At 36.7% G+C, this 25,595-nt stretch overlaps 1 protein-coding gene and 1 pseudogene across 1 annotated transcript; both read right to left on the reverse strand.

Annotated features, from left to right (window-relative positions):
* Positions 1-1,295: 1,295 nt before the first annotated feature.
* On the reverse strand, positions 1,296-3,914 carry GCSAML (germinal center associated signaling and motility like). The gene is made up of 3 exons (XM_043573201.1): positions 3,911-3,914; positions 2,449-2,477; positions 1,296-1,573 (listed from the first exon to the last, which is right to left on the reverse strand). The coding sequence occupies exons 1-3, from the start codon at positions 3,912-3,914 to the stop codon at positions 1,331-1,333; spliced, it is 276 nt and encodes a 91-aa protein (XP_043429136.1). The 3' UTR covers positions 1,296-1,330.
* Positions 3,773-12,477, reverse strand: LOC122479148 (annotated as a pseudogene).
* Positions 12,478-25,595: the final 13,118 nt, after the last annotated feature.

Below are 25,595 nucleotides of genomic sequence, written 5' to 3' on the forward strand. Positions count from 1 at the left end.
TTAGCAATGTGGAAGACATTCCTGCAAATATTGTCTGGTTATTTAGAAAATGGTGACCACCAGTATTTTTATTCTTGGTGAAGCCTTTTAATGATACCTGCCCCTCCAATACATGTTCTGAGATTAGTAAATAAATCTCTTGTACACTCTAGGCACTTTTCAAACTGCTGCTTCTATGCTGCATCTCAGTAGGGTTCACTCTTATGTTGTCTCCTTAAGGGTGGGCACTCAAGTTTCCTATTGCCCTCCAGCTGTCCTAGAGATAAACCCACTGATTTTTAAAGTACCTGGAGTTAAGGCCCACTGACTATAGAAACCCACTTGTTTCCAAAGCCAAATGTTATGGGCACTTGTCTTAGTTCAGGTCCCCCATGCCTGGGGTATCTAGTGTAGACGTCTTATCTTCTTGTTTTACTATGCTTGTGGTGGCTTTCTCATTTGTGATTATTCTTGACAAGTATTTGTTTCCCAACTATGTATCTTCCTTTTCTACTTTTTTCAATATGGCCTCCTCTTTATGATTAACTATGGAAGATCTGTTCTCCCAGTCTTCAGGACCTTTTCAGAGTTGGTTGCATTGATGTGTCTGTTATGTCAATGTCTCTGTGGGGCGAAGTGATCTCAGGATCTTCCTATGCCTTCCATCTTCCCAGAAATCCAATATACTGAATTTTAAGACTCAAAACTATTCACCTTCCTTCAGCAGAAGTAGCTAGTCATAGATTAAATTAATTAGTATGTTGTGAGCAAAGCTATATGCACAAACCTTATATTTGTTTTTTACTAATCCTTGAATCTTGATTTACCATTGAAGGAAAATACAATAAGCAACTAAATTTGATACATTTATTCTTTTATAATGACTACCAGCTTCTCCTCTCAGAAAGGTCAATATCAAAACCTATGGATTTTTGAACTGTGACCTCAAGTTAACAAGCAGAATCTTCCAATATGTGAAAAAAGTCAAAATTTAAGTAAAAATCAGGTTAACAAATGGTCTGGTCATTGATCTTATATTTTAAAAGTTTATTGAGTAGATTATACCTCAAAAATGAAATAGATTATGAGTGGAAATTTTGTCATTTGAAATTTGTAGAGCAGTGTTGGAATTGGATGTTAGGTCATATATTGATGGATGTTCAATGCCCTAGGAAGATTCCACCATTTCCATGTCCTCAAACCTTACAAAGAAATGTAGAATACTCTATAACCTTATGTCAATTTATATGGCTTAACCCAAACCACAAAGATGTCATGTTTCAGAGATGCAGAAACACTCCTTTGGAGGCTACTAGTTTGTATCATCTTTTTTAGTGGAAGCATGAGATTTCTAGTGGGGAAGCACAAGTTCATAATCATGGTCAGCGGTACAGGAAGAAGGCCTAGTAGCACAAGTCATCCTGAGAAGGGCATATTCTGTTTCGGGCCCATTTCTAAATGGCTTCACTGTCTTTGTGGTGGAGTCGATATTCTCATAACCATCATCGTTGGAGCTCAGGGAGGGCCTCCGATAGGAATTGTGACTAATGACAGTGTAGCACACTTCCTCAGAACCACTGCCATTCTCATGTTCCTGCCAAGCACAGAAAAATAAAAATAATAATAAATAAAGGATCCAGGATCATCTATCAAATTTGAGCTCAACATCTGCCCTTTGTTTCTTCTTGTCTGATGGTGATCTTACATTAGGTATCCAAACTACTACTCATTATACTTTCATTTCACTTCAAATATTAAAAGGGAAAAGAAGGATACTATTATCCTTCTGAATATTTTTTTTAAAAAGTAATGATATACATTAAGTCACAGATATTCAGACATAATATATGCAATAATTATATGTCAATAAGTAGTCAAACTACATAAAAAATAAAGTGTCATAAGATAAAATATGATTAAAATTTTGACCTCAACAACATTTTTGTTGCATAGACCATGAAAAAGAAAATGGAAAACATTAAAATACTGCATTATAATTAAATCAATAAAATGCTTGTGATATAGTATTAAAAGGAATAAACATTCTTTATGTGTCTATTAACCACCATGTGGTCCACCATGTTTGTAAATATAAATGCTAATTCCTGGGTTGAAACATTAGAAGGCAATATGGAAAGCTGAAAAGAATTAATGTTTTTGGTGGTCAAATTATAAGTGTAAATTGACTTAATTTTATTTTTGTTACAGTAGTTTTGAAAATTAAAATGATAAGCTTCAGTAGAATTAGGACAACAACAAGGACAACAACAAACTTGCCAATCATTTAAATCAGTTAAAATATATATTTTTTTAATTTTACAATTTTTGAATTAAAAATATAAGGAAAATTATTTAAAACATAAAGTGCTTTACAAGTTCATTCAGAAATTATCAGAAGGACCTATAGCTACCCTTAAATAAAGTCATATGTATTTTGACATTTATCACACAAGTTAATATTTTTATTACCTGATTAGAGGCAGATAAAACTTCTTTGCCTAAAGGATAAAAACAAAAATTGACATTTTTGGACTATCACAAGTTAGGGGGAAAAGGTTTTCAATACAGTGATCTAACTGCAAAGAAGCCCATCATCTAAGCATGTGACACTATCTCATGTTGTTATGGAGGTTCTCAGACCTGAATGACAAGATCAAGAAAGAATATATGTTCAGGAAGCATTAATACTATGTTTCTGTGTAAGTGACATGCACCATATTTGCTGAATAAATGTGGATTTTGGAATTGGGTAATAAAATTTTCTCCACAAACATGCCATAAAAATAAAGTATGGAAAGTTCAAAGAAAAAAAATTATATATGAAATTTAGGATATAAATTTGATTAAAGTATCATAGGGAAATCATATGTATCTTTTTTAATTTTTTAAAGTTTACTAACTTTTGAGAAAGGGAGAGACAGAGTGCAAGCGGCGTAGGAGTAAAGAGAGAGCAGGAGACAAAGAATCTGAAGCAGACTCCAGGCTCTTGAGGTGTCAGCACAGGGTCTGATGTAGGGCTTGAACTTGCAAACTGTGAGATCATTACCTGAGCCAAAGTCGGATGCTTAACCGACTGAGCCACCCAGACACCACATATAATTTTTAAAGATAAGCAATCATAGAGATAGATACTCAAATAACAAGAATAACTATTTCAAATTAAATACAAATATATTCAGGCTAATTATATCTGTCAATGCTGAAGTAGTTTGTATTTTTGTTGTTAAGATTAGATTCACAAGTACCATTTTTTAGATACTTATATATTCACTTGTTCATGTCAATTTTTAAGAGTTTATTTTGGTTTTTCATTTCCTTGCCTCAGGAGACATATCTAGAAAGAACTTGCTACACACAATGCCAGAGAGGTTACAAAACTAAAAAGGTAACCTACAAAATGATAGAAGATATTTACAAATGACATATTTGATAAAGGTTTAGTATCTAAAACATATTAAGAACTTATAAAACTCAATACCCAAAAAACATAATCCAATTACAAAATGGGCAGAAGACTTAAATAGACATTTTTCCAAAGAAGACATCCAGATGACCAACAGACACATGAAAATATGCTTAACATCACTCATTATCAGGTTAATACAAATTAAAGCCATGTTGATACCACCTCACACCTGTCAGAATGGCTAAAATTAACAACACACAAAACAACAGGTGTTGGTGAGGATGTGGAAAAAGGGGAACCTTCTTGCACTGTTGGTGGGGATGCAAACTGGTGCAGCAACTGTAGAAAACAGTACGGAGGTTCTCTAAAAAGTTATAGTGTTTGTTTTAAATTACAAATTGTCCAATATAAGTATTGCTACTCTGGATTTCTTTTGACATATATTTGCATGATAAATGTTTCTCTAGCCCTTCACTTTCAGTCTTTTGGAAGAGCAATTTAAGATCACTCAATGGCTGTTCCTACCCATTCAGCAGCCTGAACAGTGGGAGCTGCAGACTAGTTTTCAGTGGCAAGCTGAGTACTCCAGTCTTCAGTAGGGAACTGCTGAATAGGTGCAGAGGGCACCTGCATGCCTTCAGGGCAGTCTGCGACTTCAGGATGAGTGAACTCAGGAGGTGAAAAAGTACATTCACCTGGAAATTGCTCCTTGATCACAGTCTTTTGAGCAGAGGTGTGCTCTTTCTTTTCAGGATCTCTGTAGAAGTAGAGATCAGGTATGATATCCTTAAGTGTTCACAGGCTATGATATCATTCATTCAAACAACTTCCTGGGCAAGCATCCACCAGATCAGACCCATTTAGTGAGCTCCCTATTGTTGCACAAGATGGCAATGTCCACATAGTGCAGAGGAGAGTCTGTGTTACACAAAGCGATGGTAGGCAGGTTAACATAAGATGCCTCTGTGAGAGCTGCTTGTCAGCCCTGGGATCAGTAGCCATCAGAGGTCTTGGTTCCCAGAAGACCTCCTGGATCTAGTTAGTGAAGTTTACAAAAATGAAATGGCCAACAATAAGTGTGGCTCCAGTAGCATCAACACACTGCAGCCCAGCTCGCTGGCCAGTATTCCTGGATGGGATAACACTGACATCAGCCAGGTTTTCAGTGGCAACACAGGCACAAGCTGCCAGCAGAAGCTTCTCTCAGGTTCTCTTCAGATCTATGACATAGATGCCATAATTTTTCTTTTGTAGATATACTGTTCCATTTGGAAGTCAAGGTTGGTGCCACCTATATGGGTTCCTGCCACAAGGAATTTGAGGACATCCTCCTCATTCATTTGCAGGACATCAAGTCTCTGGATTCTTCCCTTTCAGTTATGACTAGAATGCAATATCATATGAATCCCTCTCTGGGTAGCATGGAAAAGGATGGGTCTTTATTTTTTCAATCCATTCTGACACTTTATGTGTTTTGAATGAAGTATTTAATCCATTTACATTCAAAATAATTATTGATAGATATGTATTTATTGCAATTTTATTACTTATTTTGTGGTTGTTTCTGGAGATTTTCTCTGATCCTTGCTTGTCTTTCTATGCTTTCCTGATTTTCTTTAATGGTATATTTGAATTCTTTCTCTTTATTGTTTGCATGTTTACTACTGGTTCTTACTATATGGTTACTATTACATTTGTATACAAACTCTTATTCAAATTGAAATCTATATTAAGTTGATACTCATTCAAGTTTCAACCCATTTTTCCCCTTCCCTCCCCTGTTTTATGTTATCATATTTTATAACCTTTTTTTCTAGTGTGAGTTCCTTGACCAAATTTTATAGATATATTCATTTTTACTACTTTTCTGTTTCATGTGTTTACACTGTCACTTGAGATCTCTCCTTTGCACTTAAAGAGTCCTCTTTAGACTCAAGGGGACAAAATTTCAGAGGCAGCTGGGAAGATGGCGGCATAGGAGGGCGCTGGGCCCACTGCGTGTCCTGCTGATCACTTAGATTCCACTTACACCTGCCTAAATAACCCAGAAAACCAACAGAAGACTAGCAGAACAGAGTCCACAGAGCCAAGTGCAGACGAGAGGCCCAAAGAAGAGGGGCCCCTCCCAAAGCGGATCTCTGAAGGAAAAGCAAGCTGAGCCTTCCCCTCCCGCCTCTGTACACTTTGCCAATCCACCCCAGCTAATACGCCAGATCCCCAGCACCACAAGCCTGGCAGTGTGCAAGTAGCCCAGATGGGCCACACCACCCCACAGTGATCCCTCCCCTAGGAGAGAGGAAGAGAAGGCACACACCAGTCTGACTGTGGCCCCAGCGGTGGGCTGGGGGCAGACATCAACCTGACTGTGGCCCCATCCACCAACTCAAGTTATTCAAGACAGCACAGGGGAAGTGCCCTTCAGTTCCCCACCACACCAGGGACTATCCAAAATGACGAAATGGAAGAAGTCCCCTCAAAAAAACATCCAGGAAAAAACAACAGGTAACGAACTGATCAAAAACGATTTAAACAATATAACAGAAAGTGAATTTAGAATAATAGTCATAAAATTAATCACTGGGCTTGAAAACAGTATAAAGGACAGCAGAGAATCTATTGCTACAGAGATCCAGGGACTAAGGAACAGACAGGAGGAGCTAAAAAATGCTATCAATGAGCTGCAAAATGAAATGGAGACAACCAAGGCTTGGATTGAAGAGGTAGAGGAGAGAATAGGTGAACTAGAAGATAAAATTATGGAAAAAGAAGAAGCTGAGAAAAAGAGAGTTTAAAAAAATCCAGGAGTATGAGGGGAAAAGTAGAGAACTAAGTGATGCACTAAAGAGAAATAATCTACGCATAATTGGTATTCCAGAGGAGGAAGAGAGAGGGAAAGGTGCAGAAGGTGTACTTGAATAAATCATTGCTGAGAACTTCCCTGATCTGGGGAAGGAAAAAGACATTGAAATCCAAGAGGCACAGAGAACTCCCTTCAGACGTAACTTGAATCAATCTTCTGCACGACATATCATAGTGAAACTGGCAAAATACAAGGATAAAGAAAGAATTCTGAAAGTAGCTAGAGATGAACGTGCTGTAACATATAAAGGGAGACCTATAAGTCTCGTGACCCATCTCTCTACTGAAACTTGACAGGCCAGAAAGGAATGGCAGGAGATCTTCAATGTGATGAACAGAAAAAATATGCAGCCCAGAATCCTTTATCCAGCAAGTCTGTCATTTGGAATAGAAGGAGAGATAAAGGTCTTCCCACACAAACAAAAACTGAAGGAATTCATCACCACTAAACCAGCCCTACAAGAGATCCTAAGGGGGATCCTGTGAGACAAAGTACCAGAGACATGACTACAAGCATGAAACCTACGGACATGACAATAACTCTAAACCCATATCTTTCTATAATAACACTGAATGTAAATGGACTAAATGCGCCAACCAAAAGACATAGGGTATCAGAATGGATAAAAAAAGAAGACCTATCTATTTGCTGTCTACAAGAGACTCATTTTAGACCTGAGGACACCTTCAGATTGAGAGTGAGGGGAAGGAGAACTATTTGTCATGCTACTGGAAGTCAAAAGAAAGCTGGAGTAGCCATACTTATATCAGACAAACTAGACTTTAAATTAAAGGCTGTAACAAGAGATGAAGAAGGGCATTATACAATAATCACAGGGTCTGTCCATCAGGAAGAGCTAACAATTATAAATGTCTATGCACCGAAACAGGAGCCCCCAAATATATAAAGCATTACTCGCAAACATAACCAACCTTACTGATAAGAATGTGGTAATTGCAGGGGACTTGACACTCCACTTACAGAAATGAATAGATCATCTAGACACATGGTCAATAAAGAAACAAGGGCCCTGAATGATACATTGGATCAGATGGACTTGACAGATATATTTAGAAATCTGCACCCCAAAGCAACAGAATATACTTTCTTCTCGAGTGCACATGGAACATTCTCCAAGATAGATCATATACTGGGTCACAAAACAGCCCTTCATAAGTATACAAGAATTGAAATCATACCATGCATACTTTCAGACCACAATACTATGAAGCTTGAAATCAACCACAGAAAAAAGTCTGAAAAACCTCCAAAAGCATGGAGGTTAAAGAACACCCTACTAAAGAATGAGTGGGTCAACCGGGCAATTAGAGAAGAAATTAAAAAATATATGGAAACACACGAAAATGAAAATACAACAATCCAAACGCTTTGGGATGCAGCGAAGGCAGTCCTGAGAGGAAAATACATTGCAATCCAGGCCTATCTCAAGAAACAAGAAAATCCCAAATACAAAATCTAACAGCACACCTAAAGGAACTAGAAGCAGAACAGCAAAGACAGCCTAAGCCCAGCAGAAGAAGAGAAATAATAAAGATCAGAGCAGAAATAAACAATATAGAATCTAAATAAACTGTAGAGCAGATCAACAAAGCCAAGAGTTAGTTTTTTTTGAAAAAAATAAACAAAATTGATAAACATCTAGCCAGGCTTCTCAAAAAGAAAATGGAGATGACCCAAATAGATAAAATCATGAATGAAAATAGAATTATTACAAACAATCCCTCAGAGATACAAGCAATTATCAGGGAATACTATGAAAAGTTATATGGCAACAAACTGGACAACCTGGAAGAAATGGACAAATTCCTAAACACCCACACCCTTCTAAAACTCAATCAGGAGGAAATAGAAAGCTTGAACAGACCCATAACCAGCAAAGAAATTGAATCAGTCATCAAAAATCTCCCAACAAATAAGAGTCCACAGCCAGTTGGCTTCCCAGGGGAGTTCTACCAGACATTTAAAGCAGAGATAATACCTATCCTTCTCAAGATATTCCAAGAAATAGAAAGGGAAGGAAAACTTCCAGACTCATTCTATGAAGCCAGTATTACTTTGATTCCTAAACCAGACAGAGACCCAGTAAAAAAAGAGAACTACAGGCCAATATCCCTGATGAAGATGGATGCAAATAATCTCCATAAGATACTAGCAAATCGAATTCAACAGCATATACAAAGAATTATTCACCATGATCAAGTGGGATTCATTCCTGGGATGCAGGGCTGGTTCAACATTCACAAATCAATCAACGTGATACATCACATTAAGAAAAGATAAGAACCATATGATCCTGTCAATCAATGCAGAAAGGCCTTTGACAAAATTCAGCACGCTTTCTTAATAAAAACCCTCGAGAAAGTCGGGATAGAAGGAACATACTTAGAGATCATAAAAGCCATTTATGAAAAGCCCACAGCTAACATCATCCTCAACGGGGAAAAACTGAGAGCTTTTTCCCTGAGATCAGGAACACGACAGGGATGCCCACTTTCACCGCTGTTGTTTAACATAGTGTTGGAAGGTCTAGCATCAGCAATCAGACAACAAAAGGAAATCAAAGGCATCAAACTTGGCAAAGATGAAGTTAAGCTTTCACTTTTTGCAGATGACATGATATTATACATGGAAAACCTGATAGACTCCACCAAAAGTCTGCTAGAACTGATACATGAATTCAGCAAAGTTGCAAGATACAAAATCAATGTACAGAAATCAGTTACATTCTTATACACTAATAATGAAGCAACAGAAAGACAAATAAAGAAACTGATCCCATTCACAATTGCACCAAGAAGCATGAAATACCTAGGAATAAACCTAACCAAAGATGTAAAATATCTGTATGCTGAAAACAATAGAAAGCTTATGAAGGAAATTGAAGAAGATATAAAGAAATGGAAAAACATTCCATGCTCAGGGATTGGAAGAATAAATGTTGTCAAAATATCAATACTACCCAAAGCTATCTACACATTCAATGCAATCCCAATCAAAATTGCACCAGCATTCTTCTCGAAACTAGAACAAGCAATCCTAAAATTCATATGGAACCACAAAAGGCCCCGAATAGCCAAAGGAATTTTGAAGAAGAAGACCAAAGCAGGAGGCATCACAATCCCAGACTTTAGCCTCTACTACAAAGCTGTCATCATCAAGACAGCATGGTATTGGCACAAAAACAGACACATAGACCAATGGAATAGAATAGAAACCCCAGAACTAGACCCACAAACATATGGCCAACTCATCTTTGACAAAGCAGGAAAGAACATCCAATGAAAAAAAGACAGTCTCTTTAACAAATGATGCTGGGAGAACTGGACAGCAACGTGCAGAAGGTTGAAACTAGACCACTTTCTCACACCATTCACAAAAATAAACTCAAAATGGATGAAGGACTTGAATGTGACACAGGAAACCATCAAAACCCTAGAGGAGAAAGCAGGAAAAAACCTCTCTGACCTCAGCCATAGCAATTTCTTACTTGACACATCCCCAAAGGCAAGGGAATTAAAAGCAAAAATGAACTACTGGGACCTTATGAAGATAAAAACTTCTGCACAGCAAAGGAAACAACCAAGAAAACTAAAAGGCAACCAACGGAATGGGAAAAGATATTTGCAAATGACATATCAGACAAAGGGCTAGTATCCAAAATCTATAAAGAGTTCACCAAACTCCACACCCGAAAAACAAATAATCCAGTGAAGAAATGGGCAGAAAACATGAATAGACATTTCTCTAAAGAAGACATCCGGATGGCCAACAGGCACATGAAAAGATGCTCAACGTCACTCCTCATCAGGGAAATACAAATCAAAACCACACTCAGGTATCACCTCACGCCAGTCAGAGTGGCCAAAATGAACAAATCAGGAGACGATAGATGCTGGCGAGGATGTGGAGAAATGGGAACCCTCTTGCACTGTTGGTGGGATTGCAAATTGGTGCAGCCACTCTGGAAAACAGTGTGGAGGTTCCTCAGGAAATTAAAAGTAGACCTACCCTATGACCCAGCAGTAGCACTGCTAGGAATTTATCCAAGGGATACAGGAGTACTGATGCATAGGGGCACTTGTACCCCAATGTTTATAGCAGCACTCTCAACAATAGCCAAATTATGGAAAGAGCCTAAATGTCCATCAACTGATGAATGGATAAAGAAATTGTGGTTTATATACACAATGGAGTACTATGTGGCAATGAGAAAGAATGAAATATAGCCCTTTGTAGCAACGTGGATGGAACTGGAGAGTGTAATGCTAAGTGAAATAAGCCATACAGAGAAAGATCACTCTTATGTGGATTCTGAAAAACTTAACAGAAACCCATGGGGGAGGGAAAGGAAAAAAAAAAGGAGGTTAGATTGGGAGAGATTCAAAGCAGTAGAGACTCTTAAAAGCTGAGAACAAACTGAGGGTTGATAGGAGGTGGGAGGGAGGGGAGGGTGGGTGATGGGTATTGAGGAGGGCACCTTTTGGGATGAGCACTGGGTGTTGTATGGAAACCAATTTGACAATTCACTTCATATATTGAAAAAAACAAAATTTCAGTTTAAAAACAAAAAAAAAGAGTCCTTTTTAATATTTATTGCAAGGCTGGTTCAATGGTCACAAACTCCTCTCATGTTTTTGTGTCTGGGAAACTGATTATCTCTCCTTCTATTCTGAAAGACAGTCCTGGTGGACAAAGTATTCTTGGATGCAGATTTTTCCATTTAGCATGTTTTATATAGCATGCCACTCCCTCTGGCCTACAAAGTTTCTGTTAAGAAATCTCCATCTAGCATTATGGCCCTCCATGTAAGTTAATAACTTCTTTTGTCTTGCTGCTTTTATGATTTTCTCTTTATTGCTCTATTTTGCAAATGTATTTACAATGTCTTGGTGTTGGTTGGCATTTATTGATCTTGAAGGGAGTTCTCTGTGTCTCCTGGCTCTGGATGTCTGTTTCCTTCCCCAAATGAGGGAAGGTTTCAGCCATTATTTCTTCAAGTAAATTTTTATGCCCCTTTCTCTATTTTCTTCTTTTAGAACTACTATGATATGAATGTTATTATATTTGATGGAGTCACTGGGTTCCCTAAATCTATTCTCCTTTTCATAATTCTTCCTTCTGTCTTTGTTCAGCTTCATCGCATTTCATTACTTTGTCTCACAGACCATTAATTCATTCTTCCGACTCTTCTACCCTGCTGCTCCTGGCATCAAGTGCGTTTCTCATCTTGTTTATTTCATCCTTCATCTCTGATTGTTGTTTTTTGTTTTGTCCCTGTGGTAAGGGTCTCACTGTTGTCTTCTATTCTTTTCTCAAGCCCCGTGAGTATCTATATGATCATTGCCTTGAATTCTATATCAGGCATGTTACTTATATACGTTTCACTTAGATCTCTGCCCAAGGCCTTATGTTGTTCTTTCATTTGGGATAAATTCCTCTGTCTTCACATTTTGTCTAAGTCTCTGACTTCTTTTGTGTGTTAGAAAAGCCACTTATGTCTCCTATTCCTGAAAGTAATGGCCTTGTGAAAAAGAAGTTAGGTAGTGGCTAGCACCTCAGGGAGTGTGTTGTGTGTGCTGTGCGTGCTCTGCTCTTGTCTTCTGGCTGCTCCATCCTTCATGCCAGTAATCTGTAGAGGCTCTCCTTGCCTGCAATCGTCAGTATTTTGCCCCTAGTCAGAATGTCGTGAGTTTTAACTAGGTGTGCTTTGATCTGCTTGTGTAATGAAACTTGACACCAGTACCACTGGAAGTGAGGCCCTGCAGAACTCTCTTGTTTTCTTGGGAAACATAGTGTGGGGAGGGGTTTTAGCTGGTCTTCTGGGGAAGTCCCATGCTGGGAGTGAGGCAAATGTGACTGAAAAGAGCAGTTCACCAGATCGCAGTTCCGTTGGTCTTGGTGTAAGCAAATTATCCAGTGTCTGCACTATGCTGTTTTTTGCAGGTGATCTGTGCTTATGCTGAGGTGTGCAGGTGATGGAAATGGCACTGGCCAGATCCTTTGTTCCCAGAGAAGTGTCTCCATGAAAGCTACCTCTCAGGGATGCATTCTGAGAAGACCAAATAATCTCCCACCCGTGTGCCCCAACTCCTTCAGATCGTTGTTTCCAGGCTGTCTGCTCCCAGGTTGTCAGCCCAGCCTGCTGCCATTTAAAATTCCAACTTTTAGGCCCTACTGGTTGCAAGAACTCACAAAATTCAGGTGCTCTCATTTTCTAAACCAATGGTTTTGGGGAAATGTTCTCCTTGTTCATTCCTCTGTTTGCTAATCTCTCTCCCATCCTTCTCTGCAACCATGGCTACCTCCCTTCTACAGCACCCGTGATCTTTTTCTCCCCTAAACTACATTTCTGCACTTCCTCCCTTCTTAATTGTGGTTTCTTCTCTCCCTTTCATTGTTGAGTTTGTTCTGTTACTCTTGCCCTCCATTTGTGAGGTATTTAGGATAATTTGCTTATCTAGTCATGTTTTTGGAAAGAGGGAAGACTAGATTCCTCCTACTCCACTGCCATTTTCCTGCTCCCCACAACTAGTATTTTTTAAATTAGCAATATAGAATGAGGGAAGTCACAGAGTACTAAATATGGCAAAAATCCCAATTTATAAGAGGAATATTGAGTAATTCTTAAATTTACAACTTAATCGACTTGATGGTGACCCATAAAATCTTTGTATATATTAAATAAATTTAACAGTTTCTGCAAAACAACAATATGTTAATAATTTCTCATAGCTCACTATTTTTCATAAATAAAAAGTCATGTTCAATGCACTGATTTCATGTATAGAATAACATATATGTATGTATATATGTACATATACATATATATGTATATATATATAACTTTATAAATGTATTCATATACAATTATTTAATTAAACAAAATAACCTTAATACTGTTTTATTATCATGAACTGAGGGAATTACACGGCCTTAATACAATTCAATTATACCATTAACAAAAATTTGAAGAACAAACTATCCATATAAAGGGGATGAGAAAATCAGACTACTGGGTGAAGTAGTTGTCATTATTGGTGATGAAGATGTTAAAATTTTCAGGAACAAGCATATTTAATCTCAGGTTAAAAACATGGAACATGCCATGACTGCACTAAAGTCCAGTTGAATTAAGATTCAGAGTAGATTTCTTATGTAAAGTTAGGGTATTGATTAGAAAAGAATATGACTCTTAAAGTCAGAATGATAATATCTGGGAGAATTTCTGATGACTACAATTACCCTGAATCCCAACCTCCAAGGCTTTTGTCAGATGAGGCACTCCTTCTGTTACTGGATAATGAGGATCTTCATACTGAAAACCTTGAAGACATCATCTTGTAAGAAAAAGTCAAAGATTATGCCTTATCAAAAGCACTTCAATGTATTTATCCTCAAAATGAAAATCAGACCCAACATGTCTTTGAAATGGGGTAGATTGTAATAGCAAGGTATTATGCTAAGAAAACACCAAATCAAGAAAACAAAAGTGTTAATTCAGCATCATGGTTTTGTTATTGAATGAATTCCTAGATTTTGAGGAAAGCATACGTATTTTATATGACTGAATGTCTTCATATCAGTGCACTTACCAGAGGGTCTGGACTTAATACTGCAACTCAGAGATTTAAAAGCACTTCTAATCATTAATTAGAGTGGATGCCTAGAAATTGATCTCAGCAATGGCAAAATTAGCAAAATTAGCTCCAGTGTTTCATGTTGTATTAGTCTCCTTTTGCTGCTATAACCAATTACCACAAACCTGATGGTTAAAACAATACATGTTAATTATCTTAAATACTGGAGATCAGAATTACAAAATGAGTCTCACATCAAGGAATTGATATGGCTGAACTCATTTGTGCAGACCTTAGGGGAGTTATATTCTTTGTCTTTTCTAACTTCTAGAAGGTGGCCTCAGTCCTTGGATAATAAACCCCCTTTTTTCAATGCCTGTGATATAAAACCAGCACTGGCTGTTTGAATTTTACTCCTACTGCATTATTCTGACAGTTTCTGCTGTTCCTCTCTTAAACCATTTAAAGACCTTTGTGTTTACACTGGCCTCACCTGGATAAACCAGGATAGTCTCAGATGAAAATTTGACACCACATACCCAAAATGTGGAGAGGAGAGGAGTGAAGAATGGATCCAAAGTTAAATAACCATCAACTTAATAAGACTGCTACATGCAGAAGTTGTTATATACAAACCTAATGTTAACCACAAATCAAAAACTAGTAAAAAATACAAATAAGGAAAAAGAAATTTAAATGTAACACTAAAGAAAATCAGCAAACTATAGAAGAGAGAACAAGAATGTAACAAAGAAAATATTCAGAAACAACCACAAAACAAGTAATAAAATGGCAATAAATATATATCTACCAATAACCACATTGAATGTAAATGAACTAAATGGTCCAATCAAAAGACCAAAAGGATTTTAAAAAAAGACAATACTCATCTATATACTGCCTACAAGAGACTCATTTGAGAACTAAAGATATTCGGGGCACCTGGGTGGCTCAGTCAGTTAAGCAGCTGATTTTAGCTCAGGTCATGATCTCACAGTTCATGGGTGTGAGCCCCACATAGGGCTCTGTGCTGACAGCTCAGAGCCTGGAGCCTGCTTCAGATTCTGTGTCTCCTTCTCTTTCTACCCTCCCCTACTGGTGCTCTGTCTCTCTTTGTCTCTCAAAAATAAATAAAACTCTTTAAAAATTAATAAAAAAGAAATAAAGATACTTGCTAATTGAAAGGGAGTGGGAGAAACATCTATTATGCAAATGGATGTCAAACGAAAGTTAGAGTACAATACTTATATTGTACAAAATAAGCTTTAAAATAAGTAATAAGAGAAAAAAAGGACACTATATAATAATAACAGGGACAATCTAGCATGAAGAACTAACAATTGTAAATATTTATGCACATAGCATAGGTGCTCCCAAATCCATAAAACAGTTAATAAGAAACATAAAACAATAAATTGATAATAATACAATAGCAACAGGGGACTTTCATACCCCACTGCATCAATGAACATGTCGTCTAATGAAAATCAACAAAGAAACAATGGTTTTGAACAGCACGCTGGACAGATGGACTTGACAGTTATATTCAGAACATTCCATCCTAAAACAACAGAATACACATTTTTTTCAAGTGCAGATGACATTCTCCAGAATATATCACATATTAGGCCAAAAAACAAACCTCAACAAATTGAAAAAGATTGAAATCATACAATGCAACTTTTCTGACCACAACACTATGAAACTAGAAGTCAACCAAAAGAAAAAATCTGGACAGAACACATATATATGGAGGTTAAATGATATGCTACTAAATAATGAATGGATTAACCAAGAAATCAAAGAATAAATTTTAAAAAAGTACATGGAAAAGGGTGAAAATGAAAGCACAACTGTCAAAAACCTTTCGGATACAGCAAAAGTGGTCATAAGAGAGAATTATATAGCAATGCAGATCTACCTCAAGAAGCGAGAAAATTTTCAAATCAACAGCCTAATCTTACACCCAAAGGAGCTAGAAAAAGAACAAGTGAAACCTAAAGCCAGAAGAAGAGGAAATAATAAAGATTAGAGCAGAAATAAATGATATAGAAACAATGAAAAAAACAGAAAAGATCGATGAAAATAGAAGCTGTTCTTAGAAAAAAATAGTAAAATTGATAAGCCTGTGGTCAGACTACTCAGAAGAAAAGATAAAGGACTCAAATAAATAAAATCACAAATGAGAGAGCAAAAATAAGGAAAATCACAGAATAACAATTATAAGAGAATATTATAAAAAACTATCGGCCAGCAAATTGGACAACCTAGTAGAAATGGAAAAATTCCTAGAAGCATATAAATTACCAAAATTGAAACAGAAAGAAAGAGTAAACCTGAAAAGATGAATTACCAGCAAAGTAATTCAAACAGTAATCAAAAACCTCCCAACAAACAAAAGTCCAGGGCCAGATAATTTCATAGGCAATTTCTACCAAACATTTAAAGAGAGTTAGTATCTATTCTTCTCAAACTAAAATAGAAAAGGAATGAAAACTTCTAAATTTCTATGAACCTAGAATTACACTACTTGCAAAACCAGATAGACTCCACTAAAAAAAGAAAACTACAGGCCAATATCTCTGATGAACACAGATGCAAAAATCCTTGACAACATAGTATCAAACAATTTCAACAAAACATGAAAAAGGTAAGAGAAAGGATAACAGCCATATGATAATTTCAATACATCCAGATAAAGCATTTGACAAACTACAACATCAATTCATGAAAAAAAAAATTAACAAAGTAGCTTTAGAAAGAACACACCTCAACACCATAAAGGCCTTATATAAAAAACCAACAGCTATCATCATTTGTAATGAATGAAAACCGAGAGCTTTTCCCTTAAGGTCAAGAATAAGAAAAGGATATCCACTCTCACCTCTTTTACTCAATATAGTAATGGAGGCCCTAGCCACCACAATCAGACATACATACATACATACATACATACATGGCATGTGATCAGTAAGGAAGAAGTAAAAACTTTCACTATCTTCAGATGACATGATACCCTATATAGAAAACTTGAAAGGCTCATCCAAAAAACTGCTAAGACTGATGAATAAATTCAGTAACGTCACAGGATGCAAAACCCCTGTACAGAAATCTGTTGCATTTCTATAATTAATAATGAAGCTGCAGAAAAAGAAATCAAGGAATCAATCCCATTTAGAATTGCACTGAAAATAATAAGATGCTTAGGAATAGACCTAACCAAAGAGGTAAAAGACCTGTACTCTTAAACTATAAAACACTAGTGAAAGAAATTGAAAAGAACACAAAGAAATGAAAAGACATTCTATGCTAGTGGATTGGAAGAACAAATATTGTTCAAATGTCTATACTACCCAAAGCAATCTATCAAGGTAATACTTATCAAAATACTAACATTTTTCACAGAACTGTAATGAACAATTTTAAAATTTGTATGAAGCCATAAAAGAACCTGAATATCCACAGCAATTTTGAAAAAGAAAAGCAAAGCTGGAGGCAACACAATCTGGACTTCAAGTTATATCACAGAGCTATAGTAATCCAAACAATATGATACTGGCACAAAAATAGACACATAGATCAATGGAACAAAATTGAAAACCCAGAAATAAGTCCACAATTATGTGGTCAAATATTTTCACAAATTCAGGAAATAATATCCAATGAGAAAAAGACAGTATCTTCAACAAATGGTGTTGGGAAACTGGACACTAACATAAAAAAAAAAAGAAAAGAAATTGGACTGCTTTCTTATACCGTACACAAAAATAAATTCAAAATGGGATTAAAGACCTAAATGTGAGACCCAAAGCCATAAAAATCCTAGAGAATAGGAGAAAATATTTGCAAATGAATTAACCAATAAAAGATTAGTATCCAAAATATATAATGAACTTATAAAATTCAGCACCCAAAAACCAAATAATCCAATTAAAAATGAGCAGAAGGCATGAACAGACATTTCTCCAAAGAAGACATCCAGATGGCCAAAAGACACATGAAAAAATGCTCATCATGACTTATCATTAGGGAAATGCAAATCAAAACTCCAATTAGATATCACCTTGCCATTGTCAGAATAGCTAAAATTAACAACACAAGAAACAACAGGCATTGGGGAGGTTGTGGAGAAAGGGGAACCCTCTTACAGTGTTGGCGGGAATGCAAACTGGCACAGCCACTCTGGAAAACTGTATGGTGGTTTCTGAAAAAGTTAAAAGTAGAACTACCCTATGATCCAGCAATCCCACTACTGGGTATTTACCCAAAGATTGCAAAAACACCAGTTCAAATGAATACATGCATCCCAATGTTGATAGCAATATTACCTACAATAGCCAAAACATGGAAGCAGTCAAGTGTCCATCAACTGATGAATGGATAAAAAACATGTGGTATATACATGATTTCACTCATACGTGGAATTTAAAAAAAATGATGAATGTAGGGGTTTTGGAAAAAAGATTCAAACCAGCAAACAGACTCTTAACTATAGAGAACAAATTGAGAGTTGCTGGAGGGGAAGTGGGTAGCAGGATGGGTTCTATGGGTGATGGGTATTAAGGAGGGCACTTGTAATGAGAACTGGGTGTTATACGTAAGTGATGAATCACTAAATTTTACACCTGAAACTAATATTACATTGTATGTTAACTAACTGGAATTAAAATAAAAAACTAAAAAGAAAAAAATCCAGGATACTCTCCCCATTTTAAGATTCTTAATTATATCCTCAAAAATCCCTTTTTTCATATTAAAGAAAAAATAATTCAGATTTAAATTGGATATCTTTGGGGCCTTAATTCTGCCTACCACACATGTATTCATTAGTATTGAAAAAAACAAAAATATCTCAAGATTTGGGACTATATGAACATTAAAATAAATATATACATATATATTTAATGTTTATTTATTTTTTAGAGAGAGAGACAGACAGACAGAATACGAGCAGGGGAGGGGCAGAGAGAGGGGGAGACACAGACTCCAAAGCAGGCTCCAGGTTCTGAGCTGTCAACACAGAGCCCGACATGGGGCTCCAACTCACAAGCTGTGAGATCATGACCTGTGCTGAAGTCGGATGCTTAACTGACTGAGCCACCCGGGAGCCCCTTAAAGAAAATATATTAATGTAACCTGCTCATCCATCCCCCACATTTCATAAAATAGCACACAAAAAAATATTTTTCCCAAGTCCCTTATACCATGAGCATTATATTGCTTTCTGAAACACAAAATTAACTCACTGTTTCCTTTTTAGGAAGTCTGGTAGTCCTATTATTTGTGAGATGTTAGTGAACTGCAATGTCTTTTCTGCAATTCAACCCAATATTTATGACCGAACTGCAACAGTTGGTTCCATGAATGATTGAAGGTAACAAACTCTCCAAAATATGAAAACCTGGTTTTAGTTTTATCACCTGGTTTTGTTTGGAAGTAGAGAGGATCACAATGGTATTGAAATATGAGACACAAGTGGTCCACAGCACACACAGCAAAGAGTTTGTTAAAGTTAACTTGTAGTTCCCCAAGTGGAAAAGGCCAGCATAAACACTTCAACAGGCCATTATGGAAAGAATGAGGAGTATAAAGATTGGAGCTATAAACTTATTGCTTCTGAAGCACATAAACAGAGATCATGAGACAATCATTTGTAATTCAAGACCAAATAAATTTGGTCAAAAGGCCGAATGAAATTGCTTTGAAAGGATCTCCTTCGTACCTTAGCCCACTAGTCAGAGTAAAGGAGAAAATATTTTCTTCCCTGTACTTGTTTCAGAATGAGTGGAAAGGATTCATAAACACATCCTGTGAATTTCACCACACCATGAAAACATGGGTAAAATAGTTATGTTAACAATGGGCAGCAGCATCACATTGTTTCTCCTGTTCTCTGGTGACCTGGTCCAAATGGAATGTAAACAAACTAATCAACAGCAGTGTATCTTCCCCTAAGGAAATCAGGAAAAGATATAAAGGTGGTGATTTTTTTTAAGTTTTTATTTAATTTCCAGGTAGTTAACATACGGTGTAATATTAGTTGCAGGTGTACAATACAGTGAATCAACAATTCCATACAAGATGTGCTCATCAAAAGTACACTCATAAATCCCCAACTTCCCCATTTAATTTCCCTTTTTTGGACATTTTCACAAATTCAATTAAATGGCAAGTTCAATTGCATTTACTACTTCAATTGAGGTCTGTTTACTTGAGTAAAGTATACAATGACAGACATCTAACATGCATTTTATTTTACGTGGAGGGACATCAGCACAGCTACATTAGTGTACTTCCGGGCTCTATCAATTTCTGTCTTTTGGTGAAAATATGCTTTGCAGAAATATTGATCATTTCATATATCCATGGTCTACTACATGGAGAACATAAAGCTAAGTGTAGGTGAACAGGAAGGGTCAGGTACCCTAGGTTACTTTAAATGCATGTCTAAGGAAAATGAAAGAGCCAGCATCTCAGTGAATTTTCTGAATTATTTCAGGGTAAACCCATCCAAATCATTTCGCATCTCTGCTGTCAAAACAGCACAGTATTTTGTGAGTCTCTTTGATTTTGAGTAAACCATATACCACTTTAAATTGGACCCAGAAAGAGATTCTCCTGTGGTAGAGGACTAATACAAAATTTGATTTCATAAAACTATTAATGAAATGAATGAACACTAGCAAAACTGATTAATTAAAAAACAGATGGAAAGCACACACACATGCATCCACACACAGAAACATTAGAAATGAGCAAGAAGCACCACTATAGATCCTGTAAACATTAAATACATACAGAGATATAATAACAATTGTAAGATTTAAGACTTTAAAATTTTAATTGAAAAAGACCAATTTAATGAGAAATGGAACTTGTAAGGCTGACAAGATGAAACAGAAAATAAGAATAGTCTGTAATCACAGAAGCATTTTTATCTGTACGCAAAGAAGTTTTTAAATAAATGTCATCGCCCTAGATAGCTTCACCAGAAAATTCTACCAAAGACTACAAGAAGAAAGATTAATCAGACACAAATCTTCATGAAAGTAGAAAAAAATCCAAGGCTGGATTACTGAAGGACACCAGAATTTTAGGTGTCCCCAAGAAAGGGCAGTGTCAGGTAGCATAAAGGTTACTGTGACCTAAGAGAGTGTAGAGGTCAGAGAAATGGAGGAAGGAACGATGTTAAGAGGGAGATGTTGAGCAATGTTTGTAAGTGCTAGAGATAAGATCATTGAAACTAACATTGACAATTGTTCTTTAGACTCTGTAGTTACATTTTGGCAGAGGCATTCATATTTTTTTAAACAAAACACACAGTTAGACATGTATTTTATACCATACTTTAGTACAATCATTTACATAGACATACAATCAATATAATTGTCTTATATGACAATTTTATGTGTAATGCACTATGATGCTTTTCAAAATATGTTATTCTATTTATGGCTGTGATGAGGTTTAATGAAATACATTTATTTCATAGCCCATGAAATGTGCTCAATGAAACAGTAGTACCACAAGCATGTCACCATGAGCTGAGAGGTGATTAAGAAATGCAAAGTTTCAAATGATGAGGCTACACAATTTTTTTTAACACACTTGGTTGTAAAGTGAGAAGACAGTTGAAGAATACCTATAAGAAGTGAGTTTGTTTCAGATATGTCTGTCCCACAAACATATTGTTGTTCATAACTGTGTATTCTGAGAAGTTAACATGATTACTGCACCTGGATACTATGTAAAAAAAGTGAAGACTAGCCCAAAACAAAAAAGAAAAGGAAAAGAAAAAAGAAACACATAACACAAGCTCATATTCAAAATGGTCCTATTTAAAACATCTATACATAAATTAAAATCAGCAGGATTTAGGTTAATTACTTCCCATAGAAGTTTATAAATATATTTATAAATATATATATATTTATAAAGTATAAATAAATCATATAAAATAGTTTAATTTTGCTTTTGTTTCCCTTGTCAGATAAAACATATCTTTTAAAAAAAATGTGTATATGACCAATGTCAAAGGAGTGACTGCCTGTGTTTTCTTGTTTCTGTGTTTTATGGTTTCAGGTCTCACATTTCGGTCTTTCTTTCATTTGAGCTGTGTGTGTGTGTGTGTGTGTGTGTGTATGGTGTAAAGAAGTGGCCCAATTTCATTCTCTCACATGTTGCTGTCCAGTTTTCCCAACGTCATTTGTTGAAAAGACTTTTTCCAATTACATATTCTTGCTGCTTTATCATAGATTAATTGACTGTGTAAGTGTGGATTTATTACTGGGGTCTTTATTCTGTTCCATTGATCTATGTGTCTATTTTTATGCCAGTACTATACTGTTTTGATTACTACAGCTTTGTAGTATAACTTAGAATCTGACATTGTAATATTTCTGGTTTTGTTCTTTTTCAAAATTGCTTTGGCTATTCAGGGTCTTTCCTGGTTCCATACAAATTTTGTTATTTGTTCTAGTTTTGTGAAAACTTTGGCATTTTGATGAGGATTTCCTTAAATCTGTAGATTGTTTTGGGTAATGTGTACCTTTTAACAATACTGGTTCTTGCAATCCATAAACATGGAATATCCTCTCCATTTATTTGTGTTATCTTCAATTTATTCCCTCAATGTTTTATGGTTTTCAGAGTCCAGGTTTTTAACCTCCTTGGTTCAGTTTATTCTAAGATATATTATTCTCTTTAGTGCAAATGTAAATGGTATTGTTCTTTTCCTTTAATTTCTCTTTTTCTACTTCATTATTAGTGCATAGAAATGCAGCAGATTTCTGTATACTAATTTTGAATTTTGCAAATTTACTAAATTCATTTATCAGTTCTACTAGTTTTTGATGGAGTCTTCAGGGTTTTCTATATATAGTGTCACATTATCTGCAAATGAAAGTTTTACGTATTCCTCGTCAATTTGGATGTCTTTTATTTCTTTCGCTTGTTTGATTATCGTGGCTAGTACTTCCAGTACTATGTTGAATCAAAGAGTTAGGAGTAATTACACCAAAACTTTTTGCAAAAAAACCAAAAGTTTTTGCAAAGGTGGCCATCAGCAAAACAAAAAGGAAACCAATTCAATAGGACAAGACATTTGCAAATGATGTATCTTATATATAAAGATTTAATATCCAAAATGTGTAAATAACTTACACAAATCAACACCAAAAACAATCAATTACAAAAATGGACAGGGGAACTGAATAGATATTTTTGCAGAAAGCACATACAGATACCCAATAGACACATGAGAAGATGCTCAACATCACTTATCATAGGAGAATACAAACCAAAACTAAATGAGGTATCACTTCACACCAGTCAGAATGGTTAAAATTAACAGCACGGGAAACAACAGGTGTTGATGACAATGTGGGGAAAAAGGGACACTTTTACACTATTGGTAGGAATGCAAACTGGCACAGTGACTCTGGAAAATAGTATGGATGTTCCTCAAAAAGTTAAAAATAGCACTACCTTATAACCCAGTAATCACACTACTGGTCATTTACCCAAAAATACAAAAACAATTTCAAAGGGATACACGTATTCCTATGTTTATAGCAGCATTATTTACTATAGCTAAGTTATGGAAGCAACCCAAGCAACATATATACATATAATATGTATATATGTGCAATAGAATATTATTCTATTCTATTTTATTCTATAGAATATTATTCATATGTATGTATATGTATGCAGTAGAATATTATTCAGTAGTAAAACAAGAATGAAATTTTGTCATTTGCAATGACATGAATGAAACTAGAGACTATTATGCTAAGAAAATAAGTCAGTCAGAGAAAGGCAAATATCATATGACTTCACTCATACATGGAATTTAACAAAACTAGTGAACTAAGGAACAAAAAAGGAGAGAGAGGAGAGAGAGAGTCAAACCAAGAAACATTGTTAATTATAAAGAAGAAACTAATGGTTACCAGTGGGGTGGTGGATGAAAGGATGAGTGAAGTAGGTGATGGTTACTAAGAAATATACTTGTGAGGGGATATGCTTGCCCCAAATGGCAGAGAGACAGGGGGATCCATCTGTCCCGTGTCCCTCAAACAAAGAAGTGTAGAAGCCAAAGGACTTTGAACACCAGAGCCTGGGAGGAAAAGAGACTGAATCTACTAGGAAGAAAATGGGAAAACTAGAGAAAAGATAGGTGGGTGATTGTGAACTGGAGGAGATAAAAAAGGCTGCATGGGCATAGAGGGGAGGGACCCCTTTCTGCAGAGAAACAAAGGGAAGAGAAAGAGCAGATAGGGAATTGTCGAACCATATCTAGACAGGAGAAAGACCTTGGACTGAGACTGAGAGGGATCTGATCTCTAACTGTGGGGATTTTCTTCAGACTGGGGCCAGCTCCGTGTTTACGCACCTGGGGAAGTGGGGAGCCAGGCCTGGGTGAGGTTGTAGGTCAGAAACTCAGTCCACAGCTGGAGAAAGTGGTTCACTCCCTGAGGGCTGCATGATAGCACAGAACCTGCCTGCATCTTCCACCCCTGGGTGCCGTGGTTGGGCAGAGGGCTCAGTCTGCAGGAGGATAAGGCCGCCATTTCTCTGCAGTGTTGTGGGAAAAGACAAAGCCTACCTGTGTCTGCCACCCTGGGGGCTGTTGATGGTGAAGGCTGTGGCTCAGTCCACAGGGAGGCAGTCCTCCCTGACATGCAGCTGCACAAAGCCAGCTGGGACCACATATCGCCACACAGAGAGGCACTTCCCCAGCGCCAGAGCACAGAGTGGGATGTTGAATCCTACCCAAGCACAGGGTCAGGGGAGTTGGTGGAGTGAGAAGACCGCCCCCATCTGCACCCACTGGCATAGTGAGAATGATTCAGTGTCCACTGGGTCTGGTTCCATGGAAAAGAGACTGGGAAATCACCATTCCCCCCCCACCACCACCACCACCATCAAGGCAGGGCCTCAGGGGTCACTCCCTGGGCCCATAGTCGAGGTGGGTCCAGAAAACATCAAACCATGCCCCCTTGTACTGAGTAACTGCATATCCACCAGAGTAGCACAGACCCTAGAGACAGTAACTACCTACAAGTGATGCAGCATTACCTGGATTAACACTAGGGCTATTCCAAGGAACAAATCAAAGCACACCTGGGGGGAAGGTACAAAATATTACTACGAATAGGGTAATAAAATAACCAAAGTCACAACAACAGAGAGCAAGTAACAATCCCCGAAAAACACCTCTTGAAAGGCCATGGGCAGTCTATGGCCATCTATTAATATGAAAGTGCTTGCAGGTATAGAGGACACAAACCTTTAAAATGGTAAGGGAAAGAAAAATAGCCAAAATGATGAAATGGAAAATCCTCCTCAAAAGAAACTGCAGGAAGTAGCGACAGCTAATGAATACATAAAAAAACGATTTAAGCAATATAATGGAATAAGAATTTGGGAAAATAGTCATAAAATTAATCGCTGGGCTTGAAAAAATCATAGAGGACAGCAGAGAATCTATTGCTACAGAGATCAAGGACTAAAAAATAGTCATGATGAATTAAAAAATGCTATAAATTAGGTGCAAAATAAAATGGAGGCAGCCACAGTGGGGATGGAAGATGCAGAGGACAGTATAGGTGAATTAGAAGATAAAACTATGGATAAAGAAGAAGCTGAGAAAAAGAGATTTAAAAATCCAGGAGTATGAGGGGAGCATTAGAGAACTAAATGATGCAATAAAAGGGAACAATATTCATATCATAGGAATTCCAGGAGA

The sequence above is a fragment of the Prionailurus bengalensis genome, chromosome A1 (genome assembly GCF_016509475.1).
Source record: "Prionailurus bengalensis isolate Pbe53 chromosome A1, Fcat_Pben_1.1_paternal_pri, whole genome shotgun sequence".
NCBI lineage: Eukaryota > Metazoa > Chordata > Mammalia > Carnivora > Felidae > Prionailurus > Prionailurus bengalensis.